The 19,449-nt window shown below is 42.3% G+C and overlaps 1 protein-coding gene across 1 annotated transcript in view; it reads right to left on the reverse strand.

The window, feature by feature from the left end:
* The window catches only part of smap2 (small ArfGAP2), a 69,847-nt gene that overhangs the window by 9,476 nt on the left and 40,922 nt on the right, over nt 1-19,449 (reverse strand). Inside the window, exons 2-9 of the mRNA XM_060904729.1 lie at nt 15,804-15,937; nt 15,556-15,641; nt 15,384-15,462; nt 15,235-15,294; nt 15,073-15,148; nt 12,741-12,856; nt 5,925-6,108; nt 5,229-5,527 (exon numbers count right to left, since the gene is read on the reverse strand). Of these exons, the coding sequence (XP_060760712.1) occupies nt 5,229-5,527; nt 5,925-6,108; nt 12,741-12,856; nt 15,073-15,148; nt 15,235-15,294; nt 15,384-15,462; nt 15,556-15,641; nt 15,804-15,937 (1,034 nt within the window). The remainder of the gene's footprint in view (nt 1-5,228; nt 5,528-5,924; nt 6,109-12,740; nt 12,857-15,072; nt 15,149-15,234; nt 15,295-15,383; nt 15,463-15,555; nt 15,642-15,803; nt 15,938-19,449) is intronic.

A 19,449-nucleotide genomic window follows, 5' to 3' on the forward strand; every position in this document is an offset into this window, starting at 1 on the left:
CGACGACGACAAAGGGCAAGGCGGCTACGGAGGATAGCGCTGATGAGCGCACATCATGTTGTGACAGTTCTGGCTCTTCACGCAACAGATGAATTTCTTTTTTGCGTCGCTAGTACCGCCACTTTTTGAAAGAATGTCCCTGATTTTAATGTCGGTCTGACGGAGTTTCTTCACTTTTAGCCGACATTGTTCTGGGGAGCGCGTGAACCCCTTCTCCTTCATTTTCTCACTGAATACAGCAAACACGTCGGCATTTTTGTGTGTTCTCTCCAAAAGCTCAGATATGTGGACATCTGCCCATATATCCACAAGGGTGCGCGTTTCTTCCTCGGCCCACGTTTGCCCCCTACTCATTTTTTGTACTCTGTAGTCTAGCCTACCACTGGTCTGAATGACTGAACGACTGTTGTAAGGTTCCCTTGACAACCGAAACAGTGTTTGCACTTTGCGGTGGAGTGTCAAGACTCTGTTTCCCATAATGCTCGACAAACGACGGAAGCTCCCGAGGTACAAAAAAGCAAAACTGTCGGATTAGGTCCGGTCTGCTTTCACACCTCCAAAAGATCCGCACCAGAGTTCCTTTGGTCCGGACCGAGTCCGACCTTGCAGCTCGGTCTCGGTCCGCTTGTTTGGTCCGGACCAGAGTTCGGTGGTTTGTATTCAGACCAACCCAAAAGGTCCGGACCAAGGGAAATTTGGTTCATTTGGTCCGGACCAAACAACGTAGGTGTGAATACGCCATAAAACACTTCATTTTGGGTTTGTCCCCCATCTGTACCACAGCCTCTCAGACCTTATTGCTTGATTCTGTAATTTGCAATTCGCTCACCTTTCCACTTTCTACATGCTGTTCCTGCTCCCTGCCTATCACCTGGGGGCAGCTGGTCCTGCTGAGCTACAGACGCAAGAAATTTCCAAATAAAAATACTTTTCATGAAACTGTAGTGATTTAGATATTAAAATGGCATATGAACCATTTATAGGTCTAACTGATTTATCACTCATTAGAAAGTCGGATAGCTTATTTCTTCTTTCTGTAATTCGTCTTCACTGCCCTCTCTACTGCATCACTACTGAGTACAGTACTGCGTGAAGTAGTACAGTAAACCGGCAGCTTGAGCAGAGGATGTTTCCGCATGGTCCTAGTGCCTGCAGTGCCCCCCAAAAGACCTTAAAGTGAATATTCTGGACCAATTTTTTAAATATGAAAGAATGTCCCTTTACACACTCATCCAGAAGGGTCATTTTGCACAAGGCCATCTGTCTACAGCAGAAAAAATAAAATAAAACGCGTCTGGAAAAATCCCAAGGGAGTCTGGAGCCAGACTCGTGACGTTACCTGCGGAAGCGCCAGCAGGCTGCGAGAGCCTTGCACGGTTTCAGTGCACAGCCTGTGTAGACCAAGCGCTCCCATTTCTCTCTCATTGTCCAGTCTTTTGGGAAACGATGAGTACTAATCCCATCAAGATTGGTGTTGCTACACCCTCCTACGATACATCTGTTAACCATTTTAATAATTACGCGATAACGTTGAAGAAATTTGCAGAAAACCACCAGGTCGTTTTCTCATAAACAAACTAGCGCTGACGTAGGATTCAGAGGGAGGCGTCCCGCACGCGACGTCACGAAAATCAATGTTTGCCGGGAAATCCAAATGCTAAGTTTTTTCAGAGGCGGACCAATTCGCCTCAAATGGCTTGATTTCAACTGAATTTTTCTGGTAGGTGTGAAGATTCTCAGTCATCCAGGTCATAGTAAACTGTGGGTGGTAGAAAAGGGCAACTGGACTTGCTTTAAGATTCTTGAAAACGTTTCACCTCTCGTCCAAAAGGCTTCCTCAGTTCTGTCTGACTAATAGGGAGTATCAGATATTTATCCTCTCCTGGATCAGAATCAGAATTCTGATGACAAGTTCATCTAAGGTGTCGTTGAGGCATCATGTTGGTGTGGGTCACCAGAGGCTGGGTGTGAACGGCGAGTCATTAGAGTGATCAAAGGATTGCCCGTTAGGGTGATCAATGGAAAGCTGACTCTGGCCCTGTCCACACGGCAACGGATTCAGGTGAATCTGATAAAATTGTTTATCGTTTCGGCCTGGCGTCCACACGGCACCGGTGTTTTGGGTGCCCCACAATTATATTTTTTGAGAACGGGTTCCAGAGTGGAAAAATCTGGCAACGGAGCCGTTGCAAAGTCGTCTGGATGAGTAGAACGGATTGGTTTACGATGACGTCACAACCACATGACTAGAACAAGCAGCACTCTCGCTGTTTTGTCTGAACCACTGCATTGCATTCACTTTTGTAAACAGCTTTTCTTTTAAATAAACAAGTAACTGAACCATTTCTTGAATTTCTTTTTTTTTATTGGATAAGACTGCTTTTCAAAATGTTCACACACACAATATAAAAAGTTATATAAATTATATAAAAATGCTTTTCAAAATGTTCACACACAATAAGAAAATTAAGTTATATAAAACTATGCACACTAATAAAACTTATTTGTACACACAGAAGGCACGATTTCCTCGCGTAGTCGCAGCCATCTTCTTCTTGTTGTGTTTGTTCCTGACAGTGCTTCACGCCGGGTAGAAGGGGTTTATGCGCATGCGTCTACTTCTTCTATTGTTCTGGTGTCTCCGATGGGAACGTCTTACAGCACCCCTAGAGGTGCGGCATGTGTATTGCATCGTTTTCAGCAAGCGTTGCGTTGCCATATGGACCTGATATTTTACTGATCCGTTGCCCATGTGGACGCGATATTTTTTTTAATAAAATCTCGTTGCCGTGTGGATGTAGCCTCTCTCTGTCCTCCTGTGAGTCACCGAAAACAGCTGGGTCCTGGCGTACACCCAGCCGTCTGGGAAGAGTGTCCAAGACCGCATTGTAGATGGTTGACAAATGATGTCTTAGACCCCCACCTCTGTTCAGTGATGGCCGTTCCAGGTTGACAAAAATGGCTTCTTTAACTCCTCGCTCATACCAACGATCCTCTCTGGCTAAAATGCGTACGTTGCAATCCTGAAATGAGTGTCCTTTGTTGTTAAGATGAATGTAGACAGCCGAGTCCTGGCCTGAGGAGCTGGCTCTCCTGTGTTGAGCCAAGCGCCTGTATAGCGGTTGTTTTGTTTCCCCAATATACGAGTCCAGAGAGGATCGTTGGTATGAGCGAGGAGTTAAAGAAGCCATTTTTGTCAACCTGGAACGGCCATCACTTAACAGAGGTGGGGGTCTAAGACATCATTTATCAACCATCTACAATGCGGTCTTGGGCTACGTTTACATTAGACCGTATCTGTCTCGTTTTCTTCGCGGATGCACTGTCCGTTTACATTAAACCGCCTGGAAACGCCGGGAAACGGGAATCCGCCAGGGTCCACGTATTCAATCCAGATCGTGTCAGCTCCGGTGCTGTGTAAACATTCAGAATACGCGGATACGCTGTGCTGAGCTCTAGCTGGCGTCTCATTGGACAACGTCACTGTGACCTCCACCTTCCTGATTTGCTGGCGTTGGTCATGTGACGCGACTGCTGAAAAACGGCGCGGACTTCCGCCTTGTATCACCTTTCATTAAAGAGTACCGTATTTTCTGGACTATAGAGCGCACCTGTATATAAGCCGCATCCGCTCTATTTTAAAAAAATAAATTAAAAAAAAGATATACAAGCCGCACCGGGCTATAAGCCGCAGATATCCATGTTGAAAAATTAGATATTTACTGCATGTACAGAACGATTTTGTACTGTAAATGTACATGTATGTACCTGAACAGATTCTTTCCGAACAGTGCCTTTTAACACGGCAGCAACTTTGCTGATTAAAACGGAACAGAACCAAGAGAAAATAACCGGTATTTATTTACCTTCATTTCTCCTGTGTTTGAAACCACAAGTCACTTTAATCATCTTCGCTGGATTTGAAAATAATTACCAGTTAGTAATTTGTCGTGCGTGTTCTATCTGCTAAAGATCTGCTAATTCTTCTTTGCATTGATTTTTCGTCTATCTTATTTTTGATTCTACTTCCGGTTAGAGCGCCCCTAGCGGTGGAAGAAAAATCCACAGAATAGCCGCACCTTTGTATAAGCCGCATGGTTCAAAACCTAGGAAAAAAGTAGCGGCTTATAGTCCAGAAAATACGGTATAAAAGTATGAAAATACTGCAAATACTGATGCAAATACTGCCCATTGTGTAGTTATGATTGTCTTTAGGCTTGCCATCCTTCCACTTGCAAGTGGTAAGTGATATGCGCTGGGATCACACACACAGCGGCTCAGTCCCGAATCACTGCTTGTGCACTTCACTCGTGTGAGCTGCGCAGGGCCGGAGTGCGCACCCTCCAGAGGGCACTCGCTGTTCAGGGCGGAGTGATTTGGAGCGCAGGATGCCTGCGGAGCCGAGCGTATCCGTGTATTGGTTGCTGTGTGCACACTAATCGTTTTAAAAACGTTAATCTGATGATCCGCTGATACGGTCTAATGTAAACATGGGCTTGGACACTCTTCCCAGACGGCTGGGTGTAGTACGCCAGGACCCAGCTGTTTTCGGTGACTCACAGGAGGACAGAGAGAGTCAGCTTTCCATTGATCACCCTAACGGGCAATCCTTTGATCACCCTAATGACTCGCCGTTCACACCCAGCCTCCAGTGACCCACACCAACATGATGCCTCAACGACACCTTAGATGAACTTGTCATCAGAATTCTGATTCTGATCCAGGAGAGGATAAATATCTGATACTCCCTATTAGTCAGGCAGAACTCAGGAAGCCTTTCAGACGAGAGGTGAAACGTTTTCAAGAATCTTCAAGCAAGTCCAGTTGCCCTTTTCTACCACCCAGAATTTTTCTGGTATTGTGCAAGGTAAAAAAAAAAAAAAAAATGCAGAGAATGCAGAATGTGACAGATATTTGACCAAAGTTTAATGTAAAATAGGAGAATTGCATTGATCTTGCTCCTGAATTTACCCGTGATATGCACTTTAAAGTGTGTGTGGGGGGACAGGACAGACACCCCCAATATAATAGTAGGGGAAACACTGCTATGATAAAATACATAAGAGTTTCTAGGGTCTCCAATACTGACAACTCAACTGTTACTATGATTTTAAAAAAATTTTTCATGGTGCCTTGTAAAATAGCGTCAAGTTAATAAACGTCATGCTGCTTAAGCAGGGCTCCGTACATGTCCGCTATATAAACCGATCTTAGCAAATAGTTCTCACCTGGGAGACGTCCCACTGTAGCTGCTGAGGCTGCTGCACTGTGTACGCCTGCTGTGGCAGCGCCCCGATGCCTCCCATCACGCCCCCGTGCACTCCCATCATGCCCCCTTGCACTCCCGCCATATACGGAGCTGGAGTGGCCACTCCTGTTGGTGCCATAACACCTGGCTGCCCCAGCATGTTCACCTGAGGGGCCATCATGGTTCCCATCATTCCTTGCTGTGTGGCCATAGCCTGGTAGCTTCCATAGCCAGGCACAGGGGCATATCCCATTTGAGCTGCCCCCATGTACATGCCAGCTGCAAACAGCACACAACATTCATCACAATAATGCATTAGGGGTTTGGTGTAAAGACTTAAACATGCGTTACTCTTCACAGATATGAATGGATTCATCCACATTCGTCTAGGAGCGCCTCAAATTTCACAGAAATTAAATTCATCTATAAAATGTGACATGAATGTCTCCTAACAGAAAGGTTCATCTATCATATCAACTTCACACACAGGTTATACTACAGTACTGCATCAAATATATTGATGAGAAATGTTTTATTTAGAAATTATGCAACCACGACAGGTAGTGGTACTAAAAAGTGATGAGGATGACAAGCAAAATGCTTTCAAGATTAAAACTGAGTGGGTGCGTTTTGGCTGTTGAAGTCATCCTAACTGTAATTCTGAATCATTTCATACCACCAGCGGTCATGTTGGTCTGAGGTGTTACACTGCTGTACAGCGACATGATGGAGTCTTTGGACATCTTTTTGCTGCTTTCTTCGTTTTTGGTGGGCGGGTCCAGGAAGAGGCTCAGGTTCTCCGGTACCGACGCTGCCGCTCGGCCTTTAGGCATAGAGTTGGACGCAGAACTGGAGCCAGGCTATGGTGGGACAAGATCATCATCATCCCAATGAAACTGCATCCTCTTCGACACACATTTTAGAAATTTTGCTCTCTCATAGAGACAGTCATCCTAACATCTTTTTGCTGCTCAGGGATGAGAATGGGACATTTAAAAAAAAAACTCTGAAATGTCTGCCAACTTTCCCACATACACACACACATATATATATATATATATATATATATAAATAAATAAATAAAAGTGCTGTCAAGCGATTAAAATATTTAATCGCGATTAATGTCGCGACTGTCATAGTTAACTCAATTAATCGCAATTTAATCGCACATTTTTGTCACATAAAAAAAACCATTGTAATTCTCTTATCAGCATAAAAAAGTGAATGGGCTTGCTTTGTACCAATGTTTTTTTTTTTTTATTGCAAAGCATAACACGTCTTGACACACCCACTGCAAAGTGAAACCTAAGCCGAGCACCGGGGCGGAGCTAGCAAGAGAACCATGAGTGAAGTGATCTACTGCTTGAGTGTCTACAACTCTAACCAGAGAGACAGGTTACACAGTGACGGTAGGCTTGACATGCTTGATTATAATATAAAGTACACTATTATATTAACTTTAAGTTGTTCGTTGATAAATATTGCATTGAATCTGATCTTTACTGTTTCAGCTCACTTAACACATTTTGTACTTTTACCCTTTCTGCCTGTTGATGCGTCGCGCTGTCCAATCAGAGGCGGCCAAATTGGCATATTACAGGAAGGATTTCTGGGATAGCATTGAGTTTACAGTTCAGAGGGATCTGGCTTCTTTAGACGCTGTCTTCTTAAAACTGAATAAATATTTAAAAAGAGCCAAATTAGCCAGTCTTTTGAACGGCTCTTTTCAAAGAACGGATCACAAAGATGCGGATCCCATCAAAGAGCCATAAATCCCATCTCTACTAGCGCGCCCTGCCCGCGCTGGTTCTTTGGGGGAGGAGGGCAGAGGACTCTGGCTGTGCGGGGCGTGGCATTACAGTCTAGCTGCTATCGGTTTTCTAAGCAAAGTCGCTGTTCCAAGTTCCTGGCAGTTTCAAAAGCTTATGAAAAACCTACATGTCACAGAGCGTTAATCTTGCGATAAAAAAAATTATCGCCGTTAAAATTGAGTCAAGTTAACGCGTTAATAACGCGACATTTTTGACAGCACTAATACAGTGTGTATATATATATATATATATATATATATATATATATATATATATATATATATATATAAATAAAAGTGCTGTCAAAGTTAATGCGATAACGCGTTAACGCGATCGCAATTTAACGCGATTAAAAAAAAATAGTGCCGTTAACGCAAATTCTAATTTGGCCCTGCGAGTCACCTGTAGTTCCTGTTGAGGCTTGTCGTGCGCTGCTTCAATAAGAGTACGTGTGAGTGATGGAGAAAGGCATAGACATATAAACATCCTCGCCGCCATATTGGATGGGGCAAAGTGGAGATTCTTCAACCGTCTCTGGTAGCCGAGAATAAAGATGCCTCATTCATGTGCTGCGTTTAACTGTACCAACAGGTTTACCGTCCAAACGAGATCACATGGGATTACCTTTCACAGGTGAGACTGGAAAAATACTTTCAATACTGTTCCTTCAGTCTTCAGTTTCCCAGCTCATCTCCACCGGGGGGGTGTAGAGTTATAAGCAGTGAGAATTAGATAATACAGTGCCACACTATGATGAACGTTTTTGAACGTATGATGAATGTTTTTATTTTTGTTATCTGTTTTTTTCTCCTTTTATGGCAAATACTTCTCTTCAAAAGAAACTAATAAAGAGTAAAATAAAACTTTTATTTTCACAGTGATATGCACTTTATTTTTCATCCCTTGGTTTTCTCATCTAATATGGAAGTTATGGATGTCAGTGGCTGTGACAAGACGTTATGCTCTGGAATAAAAAAAAATAAAAAAAAAAACAACCAAACAAAAAAAAAAACATTGGTACAAAGTAAGCCCATTCACTTTATGCTGATAAGAGAATTACAATGGTTTTTCATGTGACAAAAATGTGCGATTAAATTGCGATTAATCGCGAGTTAACTATGACAGTCGCAACATTAAATCGCTTGACAGCACTAATATATAAATATATATATTTACCGTAAAATACCAAATAATAGCCCGGGCTATTATTTGTCTCAATCACGTAAGAGACCCGGCGCGTATTAGAGACTAGGCGGCTATTTGGAACAGGCGATTAATTCCTTCTTCACAAACACCTTCCCCAAAATCTACCTCAAAACGGGGAAAAAATCATTCTCAGATAGGCCTACTTTTAACCAGTATAACTTACAGTTTGTTTAGAGTTAGATTACAGATAGCACGGTGCCGACTTCGGGGAATTTTGAAGACGCGCAGAATGCATCTTCGCATGGCACAGTCGGGGTGGATAAAGGATAAATCACACACCTTTTCCTGTTAATGACTAGTTAAGTGCATGCTTTACAAAATAATCAAGAAACCACACCATTGTCTGTGCGCAGCACTGTGATTTAATTACTCTGCAAAGTTATGGTCACTTGCTATCACCCTCACCCATGCAGCCTCCACCCTTTGCGCTTCGCGATGTCTGTCAATCTGAAATTGCACGGAGGGCGCGACGTTGAAGCAACATAATTAGGGTGCGAAGTGTCAAACCAAAGGGTTTTTTCTTATGCTGAAAAATAAGTGACCTGCAGTGGCTACATACTGTCATCTTGCATTCTCACGTTTCTCTCCAAGACGTCTCCCTATTTGGCCGATATGAGCCTATTCCCCGAGTGAGTTGGTACGGTGGCTCGACCCCGTAGAAAACTTAAAGTTCGGATGAAAGTTAGGTAAATAGGTTACTGACTTGTAGGCCAACATGTTGCCTGCCTGACGCGTGCTTCTGCCCAACTTGCACGACAGATTACTTGTTGAAAAGGCCCCTTGGATTAGATTGGCTGCGAGCAGACTGAAATGCATGTTAGAACGCTCTCACCTTTTTTGTAAAGCGTCTTCCAGATCCGAATGGGTAAGGGCAAGTGAAATGGTATAAGGTCTTTAATAAAACTCAGTGTGTGCTTTGACGCATGCATTCGGCAATTTAGGTCGTTTAACAGAAGCAGCAGTCCAACCTTGGAAACCCGCAGTCCTCAATGTCACCACACACGCTGGCTTTCGTTGGGTATACCCAAAGGGGTATTCCTCATTCGATGACGTAAGTGATATCCCACACACCCATGTCAAACGTAATTGGCTAAGACATCTGTCAAAAGTTACGGAGTTGCATTCCTCAAGAAATATTACGGTAGACCAAGATTATAACATTGAAATGGCATGTTTATTATCACGTAAGTTACGTGTAAGTTACGTGTCATTCTGAGATGCGCAGATAGACAGTAAAGGGAATTCCGAATTCCCTTTACTGTCTATCTGCGCATCTCAGAATGACACAGGACAATGGGCGAACTAGATTTTTTTTTTTCCCCAGCCACGGCGCGCCGGAACGCTATCACCCCTGCGTAACAAAATGTTGTAAACAGTAGCTATTATAGAAATAATTTCATTTTTCATTCATTCATTCATTCATTCATATTGTTTCGGTAGAAAACTATGCAATGCAAAATCGTTTAAACACCAGAAAACCAGAAAAGTGCTGGGCCTCAAGATTCTAGATAGAACGTTCGGACGCTTTTTTTTTTAGACCCCGGCGAGTATTCGGAACCGGCCTTTATTTGTCACAACACACGCGTACACCCGGCCGTTAAAGGGAACTCGGCGGTTAATTGGAACTCGGCTATTATTTGGTATTTTACGATCGAGATGTTTTCAAAATCAAAGATGGTTTAAAACGTTTATAAACTAAGATAACAAATCCCTACAGATATAATTTTATATTGTGAGCGATAATGGAGGTAACCGTAACGATATTTTAGATTCCTCCTGACTCTATCTTTGACAATTTAAGTAAAACGTACCTTTGTGCTTTTTTGTTTTGATGTGCTCCTGGATGTTTCTAGCTCCTCTGTTTCCATAATTGATCATATCTGAGCACAGAATACACAGAACCTTTCCCGGCACGGCCACTTTTCGGATATGTTCCGTCAGGCACGTCGTCACAGTTTGTGTCCCTATCTGCACGGTAATGCTACTATCGAGCCATGCCCATCGGAAACAGTTCTTTATCCCGTTCGATTTATCGATTTCCCTAGCACGATCCTCATTTTTGCGGTCCAAAACTTTCGCCATATTGGCAAAGTAACTTTGAAAACTAACCAAAATAACTAGAACTTAAGAAGTGATCAAAACCGTGTACGTATAGCTTGTTTCTCCGCGAATTGTAGAAGTGAGATGAAACTAGCGCCAAAACGTTACCGGAAAATTGTCGTTAGCATAAATATTGAAGAAAGCAATGACTATTTCCGTTATTATAGCTGCAACTAATTTTGCGATGAGCGTTGCTGAAAGGTGCTGGCGGGCGGTCGACCCTGCCTGCTTGTGCCACCACAAGCCTCGCGGCCCCCCCCCCCGAAATTTTCTCAACGGATTTACACGTTTCACAAAAATGACATTTTCAGCGGGAAAAACTCGGAACTCCGCAGATCCGCGGAAAATTCTCATCCCTGGACAGTCCTGGTAATGTGCAGAAATTTTCTTTCGCTCTTATAATGCTGCTGTTAAGGTAATAGCAGCAGATAATTAACACACATTAAATGTCTAAATAGTAATAAATCTGTTAGTATGGTAGCGTGACGTTTGGGACAATCCTCCTTGAACGTATACGGATGCTGCACACATTACAAAATGATTTTCCATGAATAGCTCGCAGTAGTATTTTCCCATAAATGTTACCTACAGCTGCTTTAAAGATCTTTTACCAAAAACATTATACATAACATTAGAGGCCTGAATCAATGAGGGCAGTTACCTTAGTGGGCACAAGGGATTATTTTTCTCCCCCATTCTGCTTACAATTTCATTTTTCATGGTAAAAATTTACATTTGCACAAACTTGCCCATAATTAACACCGCTAATAATACATAATGAATAACCTTAATATCGCACGTCTAATATAAACAAACCTAACAGTTCTCTCTGGGCTCAAAATTCATTTAAAGCCGATGACATCTTTGTGGGTGACTTAAGAACACCACACTGGGTAATAGCTGCTTATTTTCATTCACCTTGCGTTGTATGTAAACATTTTTCCCTCCTTCATATAAGCGCCATTTGCTGCAATGTTGGCTGCTGCTGCTTAATGACAGCAATGAAATTCTTCCTGCTGATATGTTCACAGTTTGCAGTCATTTTGATTTGATTACCACTAATGATCGTCATTAATAAGTCCAGATCGCTGTCATTTCTTGTCGTATCCAAGACTTATGATCACATACACTTCCTGGCCAAAAAAAAGGTTGCTGTTTAGATTTAAATAAGCAAATACTTAAGAGCCTTTGATTGGACAGTTACTGCAGTGATTGACGTGTTTCAGCTGGCAACAATTCTTTTAACCCTAACTAAATACAGTGAGTAGCTTCTCATGTCTCATTAAAACAACCAGAAGCTGTAAGCCGTGGTCATAGAAAAGATGTCAGAGACTCAGATTGTTGGCGCGCCCGCGTCTAAGACGCACTATTTCGAATAACGAACACATTGTCGAGAGGGGCAGGAGCCAATATGGACGTGAGCATTTTATACCCTATTTGGAACATTTCATGGCGTATTACTTGACTTCATGGTCTCAATATCAAAAATCTTGCACAAATATGCAACTTCCAACATAATTATCTGGATATTCAACAGGGGCGGCACGGTGGTGTAGTGGTTAGCGCAGTCGTCTCACATCAAGAAGGTCCGGGTTCGAGCCCCGTGGCCGACGGGGCCTTTCTGTGTGGAGTTTGCATGTTCTCCCCGTGTCCGCGTGGGTTTCCTCCGGGTGCTCCGGTTTCCCCCACAGTCCAAAGACATGCAGGTTAGGTTAACTGGTGACTAAATTGACCGTAGGTGTGAATGTGAGTGTGAATGGTTGTCTGTGTCTATGTGTCAGCCCTGTGATGACCTGGCAACTTGTCCAGGGTGTACCCCGCCTTTCGCCCGTAGTCAGCTGGGATAGGCTCCAGCTTGCCTGCGACCCTGTAGAAGGATAAAGCGGCTAGAGATAATGAGATGAGATGAGATGAAGCTATGCATCCATCATGCATAGGTGTCCACTGTACAAGCCTCTGGAGGCAGTGTTATGATTTTGGGGTTACTTCAGTTGGTCAGGTCGAGGCTCAGCAACGTTATGTGGCCTTAAAATGAAAGTCAGCTGAGTGTACTGAAAGACCAAGTAGATTTTTTTTCCCCCTTCCCTGATGGCACGAGCATATTCCATAACAACGTCAGGGTTCATCAGGCTGAAATAGAGAACAAGTGGTTCAGGGAGCATGAGGAATAATTTTCAGACATGAATTGGCCACTATAGAGTCCTGACCTTAATGAAGCATTTCTTACAAGCATGAGCAAATGAGCACGGTACTGCTACTGATGCATCCCTAGTTAGGACACAAGTTGTTTTACTGGCTATTACATTTCAAAATAACCTGCATGACTGAAAATCTCTTAACAGTACAACCATTTTAGAGTTAAGCAGAAGTCTTACTGTGCTTCTGGCTGAATGTGAGGTGGCTGTAGGCAGGGAGCTGAACAGATCCAGGGCAAGACTTTGCTCAGGACTGGCACTGCCATTGGCTACAGGCGCCGATGCAACAGGAGCATCTGTAAAATATACAAAAGGTTTAAGTTGTACTAACGTTGCTTTTTGTGGCATCATAAAGTACCAGTCAAAAGTTTGGACACACCTAATTTTTCTTTATTTTTATGAACTAAAAGTCACTTTGTGTCTTAAAGTAAATGACAGATGTCATTTCTCTTTACTTAGTTGAGCGGTTCTTGACATAACATGGATTACAACAGTTGTGGAATACGGCTATTTACTGTATTTTTATTCGTTACCGTTTGATCTCAAATGCATTAAGAAGGCAAGAAATTCAACCAATTAACTTTTGACGAGGCACCTGTTAATTGAAAAAGCATTCCAGGTGATTACCTCATGAAACTGTTTAAGACAACGGCAATAGCGTGCAAAGCATCGAGGTAGACGCCGGCTATTTTGAACAATCTAAAATATGAAGCATATTATTTTTAAACATGCTTTTGTTGACCACATAATTCCATATGTTATTTCATAGTTTTGATGCCTTCAGTATTGTTCTACAATGTAGAAAATAGTCCAAATACAGAAAAAATAATGAAAGAGTAGGGGTGCATAAACTTTTGGCTGGTACTGCATGATGTATGGTGCATGAAAGTTTGTGAACCCTTTAGAATTTTCTATATTTCTGCATAAATATGGCCTAAAACAATCAGATTTTCACACAAGTCCTCAAAGTAGATAAAGAGAACCCAGTTAAACAAATGAGACAAAAATATTATACTTGGTCATTTATTTATTGAGGAAAATAATCCAATATTACATATCTGTGAGTGGCAAAAGTATGTGAACGTCTAGGATTAGCAGTTAATTTGAAGGTGAAATTAGAGTCAGGTGTTTTCAATCAATGGGATGACAATCAGGTGTGAGTGGGCACCCTGTTTTATTTAAAGAACAGGGATCTATCAAAGTCTGAGCTTCACAACACATGTTTGTGGAAGTGTATCATGGCACGAACAAAGGAGATTTCTGAGGACCTCAGAAAAAGCGTTGTTGATGCTCATCAGGCTGGAAAAGGTTACAAAACCATCTGTAAAGAGTTTGGACTCCACCAATCCACGGTCAGACAGATTGTGTACAAATGGAGGAAATTCAAGACCATTGTTACCCTCCCCAGGAGTGGTCGACCAACAAGGATCACTCCAAGAGCAAGGTGTGTAATAGTCGGCGAGGTCACAAAGGACCCCAGGGTAACTTCTAAGCAACTGAAGGCCCCTCTCACATTGGCTAATGTTAATGTTCATAAGTCCACCATCAGGAGAACACTGAACAACAATGGTGTGCATGGCAGGGTTGCAAGGAGAAAGCTACTGCTCTCTAAAAAGAGCATTGCTGCTCGTCTGCAGTTTGCTCAAGATCACGTGGACAAGCCAGAAGGCTATTAGAAAAAATGTTTTATGGACAGATGAGACCAAAATAGAACGTTTTGGTTTAAATGAGAAGCATTATGTTTGGAGAAAGGAAAATCACTGCATTCCAGCATAAGAACCTTATCCCATCTGTGAAACATGGTGGTGGTAGTATCATGGTTTGGGCCTGTTTTGCTGCATCTGGGCCAGGACGGCTTGCCATCATTGATGGAACAATGAATTCTGAATTATACCAGCGAATTCTAAAGGAAAATGTCAGGACATCTGTCCATGAACTGAATCTCAAGAGAAGGTCGGTCATGCAGCAAGACAACGACCCTAAGCACACAAGTTGTTCTACCAAAGAATGGTTAAAGAAGAATAAAGTTAATGTTTTGGAATGGCCAAGTCAAAGTCCTGACCTTAATCCAATGGAAATGTTGTGGAAGGACCTGAAGTGAGCAGTTCATGTGCGGAAACCCACCAATATCCCAGAGCAGAAGCTGTTCTGTACGGAGGAATGGGCTAAAATTCCTCCAAGCCGGTGTGCAGGACTGATCAACAGCTATAGCAAACGTTTAGTTGCAGTTATTGCTGTACAAGGGGGTCACACCAGATACTGAAAGCAAAGGGTCACATACTTTTGCCACTCACAGATATGTAATATTGGATCATTTTCCTCAATAAATAAATGACCAAGTATAATATTTTTGTCTCATGTGTTTAACTGGGTTCTCTTTATCTACTTTTAGGACTTGTGTGAAAATCTGATCATGTTTTCGGTCATATTTATGCAGAACTATAGAAAATTCTAAAGGGTTCACAAATTTTCAAGCACCACTGTATATTAATTAAGAATGTCAGAAGGTTACCTAGTCCTAAAAGGTCATTTACTGACTGAGACTGCTTCTTTGGACTACTCTTGTATTGCTGAGGCTCCTCTTTCTTCTGTAACACCAAAAAAAATAATAATAATAATTATCCTCTCTGAAATGAAATGTGATGCTCGGCTCGTATCACCAAACATGACTAACCGGCTTCATCTTCTCGAAAACAACAGGTGGCTCTTTTGTTACTGTCTCACTCTTCTCTTTCTGGAAGTGACAAAAGACAGGTTTAAATAATTAATATGACTACAAGCTAGAAACATGGTTCCTCATACGAATGATGAGGCCACACTTACTCGGAATGTTTGGATGTCAATGCACTTGTCCATATATTTCTTTTTTTCGTACTTGTCCCGGATGAAGATCTCAGCAGATCTTAACAAGAGCGTTAAAGAAAGTGGGTATTGTCAAACAAAGTGAGTGAAACACCAAAGAGGGTTATTTATTTAAAAAAACAAAAACCCATACTGGTCTGTCTCTGGACGCTGGAAGCACTCGGGTAAAAAGGCCTCGTAGAGGCGCCGTGCCTTGGCATTCCCCATCTCCTGCATACACTAAACAGAGACAAAATCATTCACACACGGTGCCAACAGATTTCACCAAGCTAACTTTCAAGCTCGTCTGATAGTCCTTCAATTTGTGAAATATAACTTCAGACAAATTAAGAATCTTTATGGCTTCATAATATGGCCATCCCCAATTAAAGCCAAACACACCTGAATTTGCTCCTGTGTCCATTGGTCCAGGTTAACAGATTTGACCCGGGATATGTGAACGCCAAGATTCCGGTGGATTCCTGCACAGCGGATACAGATGAAGATTCCCAAATTCCAGGATGCCCATCTGGGACCTGATAAAGTGGAGTGGGGGAGAGGGAGTGGACGAGAAAGAAACAGAAATATCAGGATACTCAGTGGTTCACACTCATGTGTGACACCTTGGCGCTATGCCCAGGTATATCAATGAAGCAAAGTATATTTTATCCCATTAAAGTAATTATTTATTAATGCGTGCTAAGAAATCAATTGCTCTTGTCATATGAACCTAGCTCAAGGTCAGAGAGAGGAGCCAAGCGGCAGCAGAACATGAATGAGGGAGAAGATGGAGCTGGTAAAACACTCATTTATTTTTAATGCTTAAACATTAATAATTTTACGAGTTTGGGTGCTCACTTCGAATTGTCAGGAATGCGATTAATTGGGCCACATTAGCAGTTAGCTTGTGCGAGTTCATCGTAGAGTCTGCTCTCCAAAAAGAACATTGCTGCTCGTCTGCAGTTTGCTAAAGATCACGTGGACAAGCCAGAAGGCTATGGGGAAAATGTTTTGTGGATGGATGAGACCAAAATAGAACTTTTTGGTTTAAATGAGAAGCGTTATGTTTGGAGAAAGGAAAACGCTGCATTCCAGCATAAGAACCTTATCCCATCTGTGAAACATGGTGGTGGTAGTATCATGGTTTGGGCCTGTTTTGCTGCATCTGGGCCAGGACGGCTTGCCATCATTGACGGAACAATGAATTCTGAATTATACCAGCGAATTCTAAAGGAAAATGTCAGGACATCTGTCCATGAACTGAATCTCAAGAGAAGGTGGGTCATGCAGCAAGACAACGACCCTAAGCACACAAGTCATTCTACCAAAGAATGGTTAAAGAAGAATAAAGTGAATGTTTTGGAATGGCCAAGTCAAAGTCCTGACCTTAATCCAATGGAAATGTTGTGGAAGGACCTGAAGCGAGCAGTTCATGTGAGGAAACCCACCAACATCCCAGAGTTGAAGCTGTTCTGTACGGAGGAATGGGCTAAAATTCCTCCAAGCCGGTGTGCAGGACTGATCAACAGCTACCGCAAACGTTTAGTTGCAGTTATTGCTGCACAAGGGGGTCACACCAGATACTGAAAGCAAACGTTCACATACTTTTGCCACTCACAGATATGTAATATTGGATCATTTTCCTCGATAAATAAACGACCGAGTAGAATATTTTTGTTTCGTTTGTTTAACTGGGTTCTCTTTATCTACTTTTAGCACTTGTGTGAAAATCTGATCATGTTTTCGGTCATATTTATACAGAAACATAGAAAATTCTAAAGGGCTCACAAACGTTCAAGCACCACTGTATTTGAAGTGGCAGAACGCGACCTGTGAATAAACGTAATTCAAGTCCATATGAATTTTTCGCTGCCAATGATACGCAGTGACCTCTTGAATCTCGTTTACTTCCTATTTGTCAGTAAGACCTTCACTTGAGAAGAACCTCAGGCTTTCTTTCTCCTCTTTATCAGGAGCTGAAATAAATGACCTTAAAAAAAACGATTGACGAATAATTCATCTCTCTGAATCTTTTACTATTGCATGAGATCTCTCTTGGGTGTAATGCAGCGACTCTTCTGTGAAAAAATACAATCGGACAGCATGCTTATTTATTTAAGAGTTTATAAATAGAAGTTATTTGAAGCGGTCATATTTCCCTTCATGGAGTTAAGTGCAAAGAGCCGACAGACAGCCGCTCGAGAGCGCCATGCTTTCAGCCTTGGTGTATTAGCAGATACAGAATAAGGAATGAGAACGCACAGTAAGCGAGAGTGACTCATTCCACACAACAGCGCAAACTGACTAACTTCACAGGCGCTCACACTAAAGGAGCCTGCAGGATTGTGATGATGAATATATCCGTCTGTTAAGAGCTTACAGAGAACACCAGGTGCTCGTGGGAAGAATAATGATCGGCTTCTTTAACTTTTTTTTTTTTGCCTTCCTAAAACAAATTATGCAACTGTCCTTCAGTAAACCACAAAAAAAAAAAAAAAAGGCTTCAAAGAGAACGCTGGAGCTTATCAGCTAAGCTCCTCAGGGAAAATATTATATTCTATCTAAAGGACGCCGTTAGATGGCAGCACTGTGCTACTGATCATTTCAGTGAACGGATGGAGCATACTGCACCAGAGTGCTTTGCCTCATGATGGGTGATGTCATCCAAGTCACAAAGGAGTGTTGTGGCAATATTTCTTGCTGTAGGTCTCTGTGGGCTGCAGCAAACATGTTGCACACGCGATCTGAACAACACGCCGTCATTGCGCTTCAGGTGTTTCGCAAAATTGGGGAACAGAAGCTTCTAGAAAGTTGATATGGGAACCAAGAGGACATTATTTATAGACATTAATTGATAACCAGAGCTCTGATTTTGGCATGAATGTAAGAAACGTCTCCTAGCCATGTTATTAGTCCCTAGAGTCCAATAATGACTTCCTCTGGGTTTTTCTGTTTACTCTATACTGGTTAGCATAGCCAGGGCTTGACATTAAGGACTGCCCGATTGCCCGGGACAAGTGAAACATGCCCCTGACATGCCCGACCAGGCAAGTTGGAATGAGAGTATATTACGAACTAGCACCACAAAAATTAGGCTTTTTGATCTTTTATTTCAGTTCCTAAAAGCATCACTACATATCCGCCATCATGTCTTGGCTGTTTTCTTAGTCTTGGTTTCGTTTACTGCTTCACAAGTTATTTTATACAGGGCTTTCCACTAAGGCTCATACTAGCCAGCCATGACAAATAAGTAGCCAGCCGTGTGTGTGTGTGTGTGTGTGGGGGGGGGGGGGGGGGACGACAAAAACTCCTGTGCATGCAGTTCCCAGGATTAAATGTATTTTCCACAGACCATTTATTTATTGCAGGAGAGCATTATTCAAAAACCGTTCATATTATTATTATTATTAGCCGAAGTATGCCTGCATAATAGACAACCTATATTAATTTCTCAGAAACTTGCTCTATTATTATTATTAGTATTATTATTACTACAACATATTGCATCTTTTTTATTCATTAATGTATGCCAGACGCTAATGCACCAATGAAAACTGATTTGCGCACCGAAAATAATCAGTAATAAGCTATACAAGCTCACATCTTGCATTTCTGGCTTGTAAATCTCTTATTTTCGGTGCATGACACATTCACGCAGCTGAGCATGCTATGAATTAACAACGACAACGGTCTGCAGTGGCGGATACACAATTACACACTCAGCGAACATTTCTCCATTTGTGTATGAAAATACACTCCAACCACTCAGTTTGGTTTCATTTACAACCAACGGTGTCTTTTGATGCCAGCACGTAATTGAACGAGAGAAGACTGGTTTACCGGAGACAAAATAAGCGTCATCTCTGCTTCTGTTCCCTCCGACGGCCCCGACCCACTACTGCCTCCGCCGAGTGCGTGCGCGCACACACCGCATGTCGGGCCGCGGATGAGTTACTCTCCCTTGATCAACGAAGTCGGCGGGGAATTTGTGGTTATTATCGGTACAAGCAGCGCGAATCACAACTTAAATGAGTGCGGTTCAGTTTGA

This window comes from Neoarius graeffei, chromosome 22 (genome assembly GCF_027579695.1).
Source record: "Neoarius graeffei isolate fNeoGra1 chromosome 22, fNeoGra1.pri, whole genome shotgun sequence".
Lineage (NCBI taxonomy): Eukaryota > Metazoa > Chordata > Actinopteri > Siluriformes > Ariidae > Neoarius > Neoarius graeffei.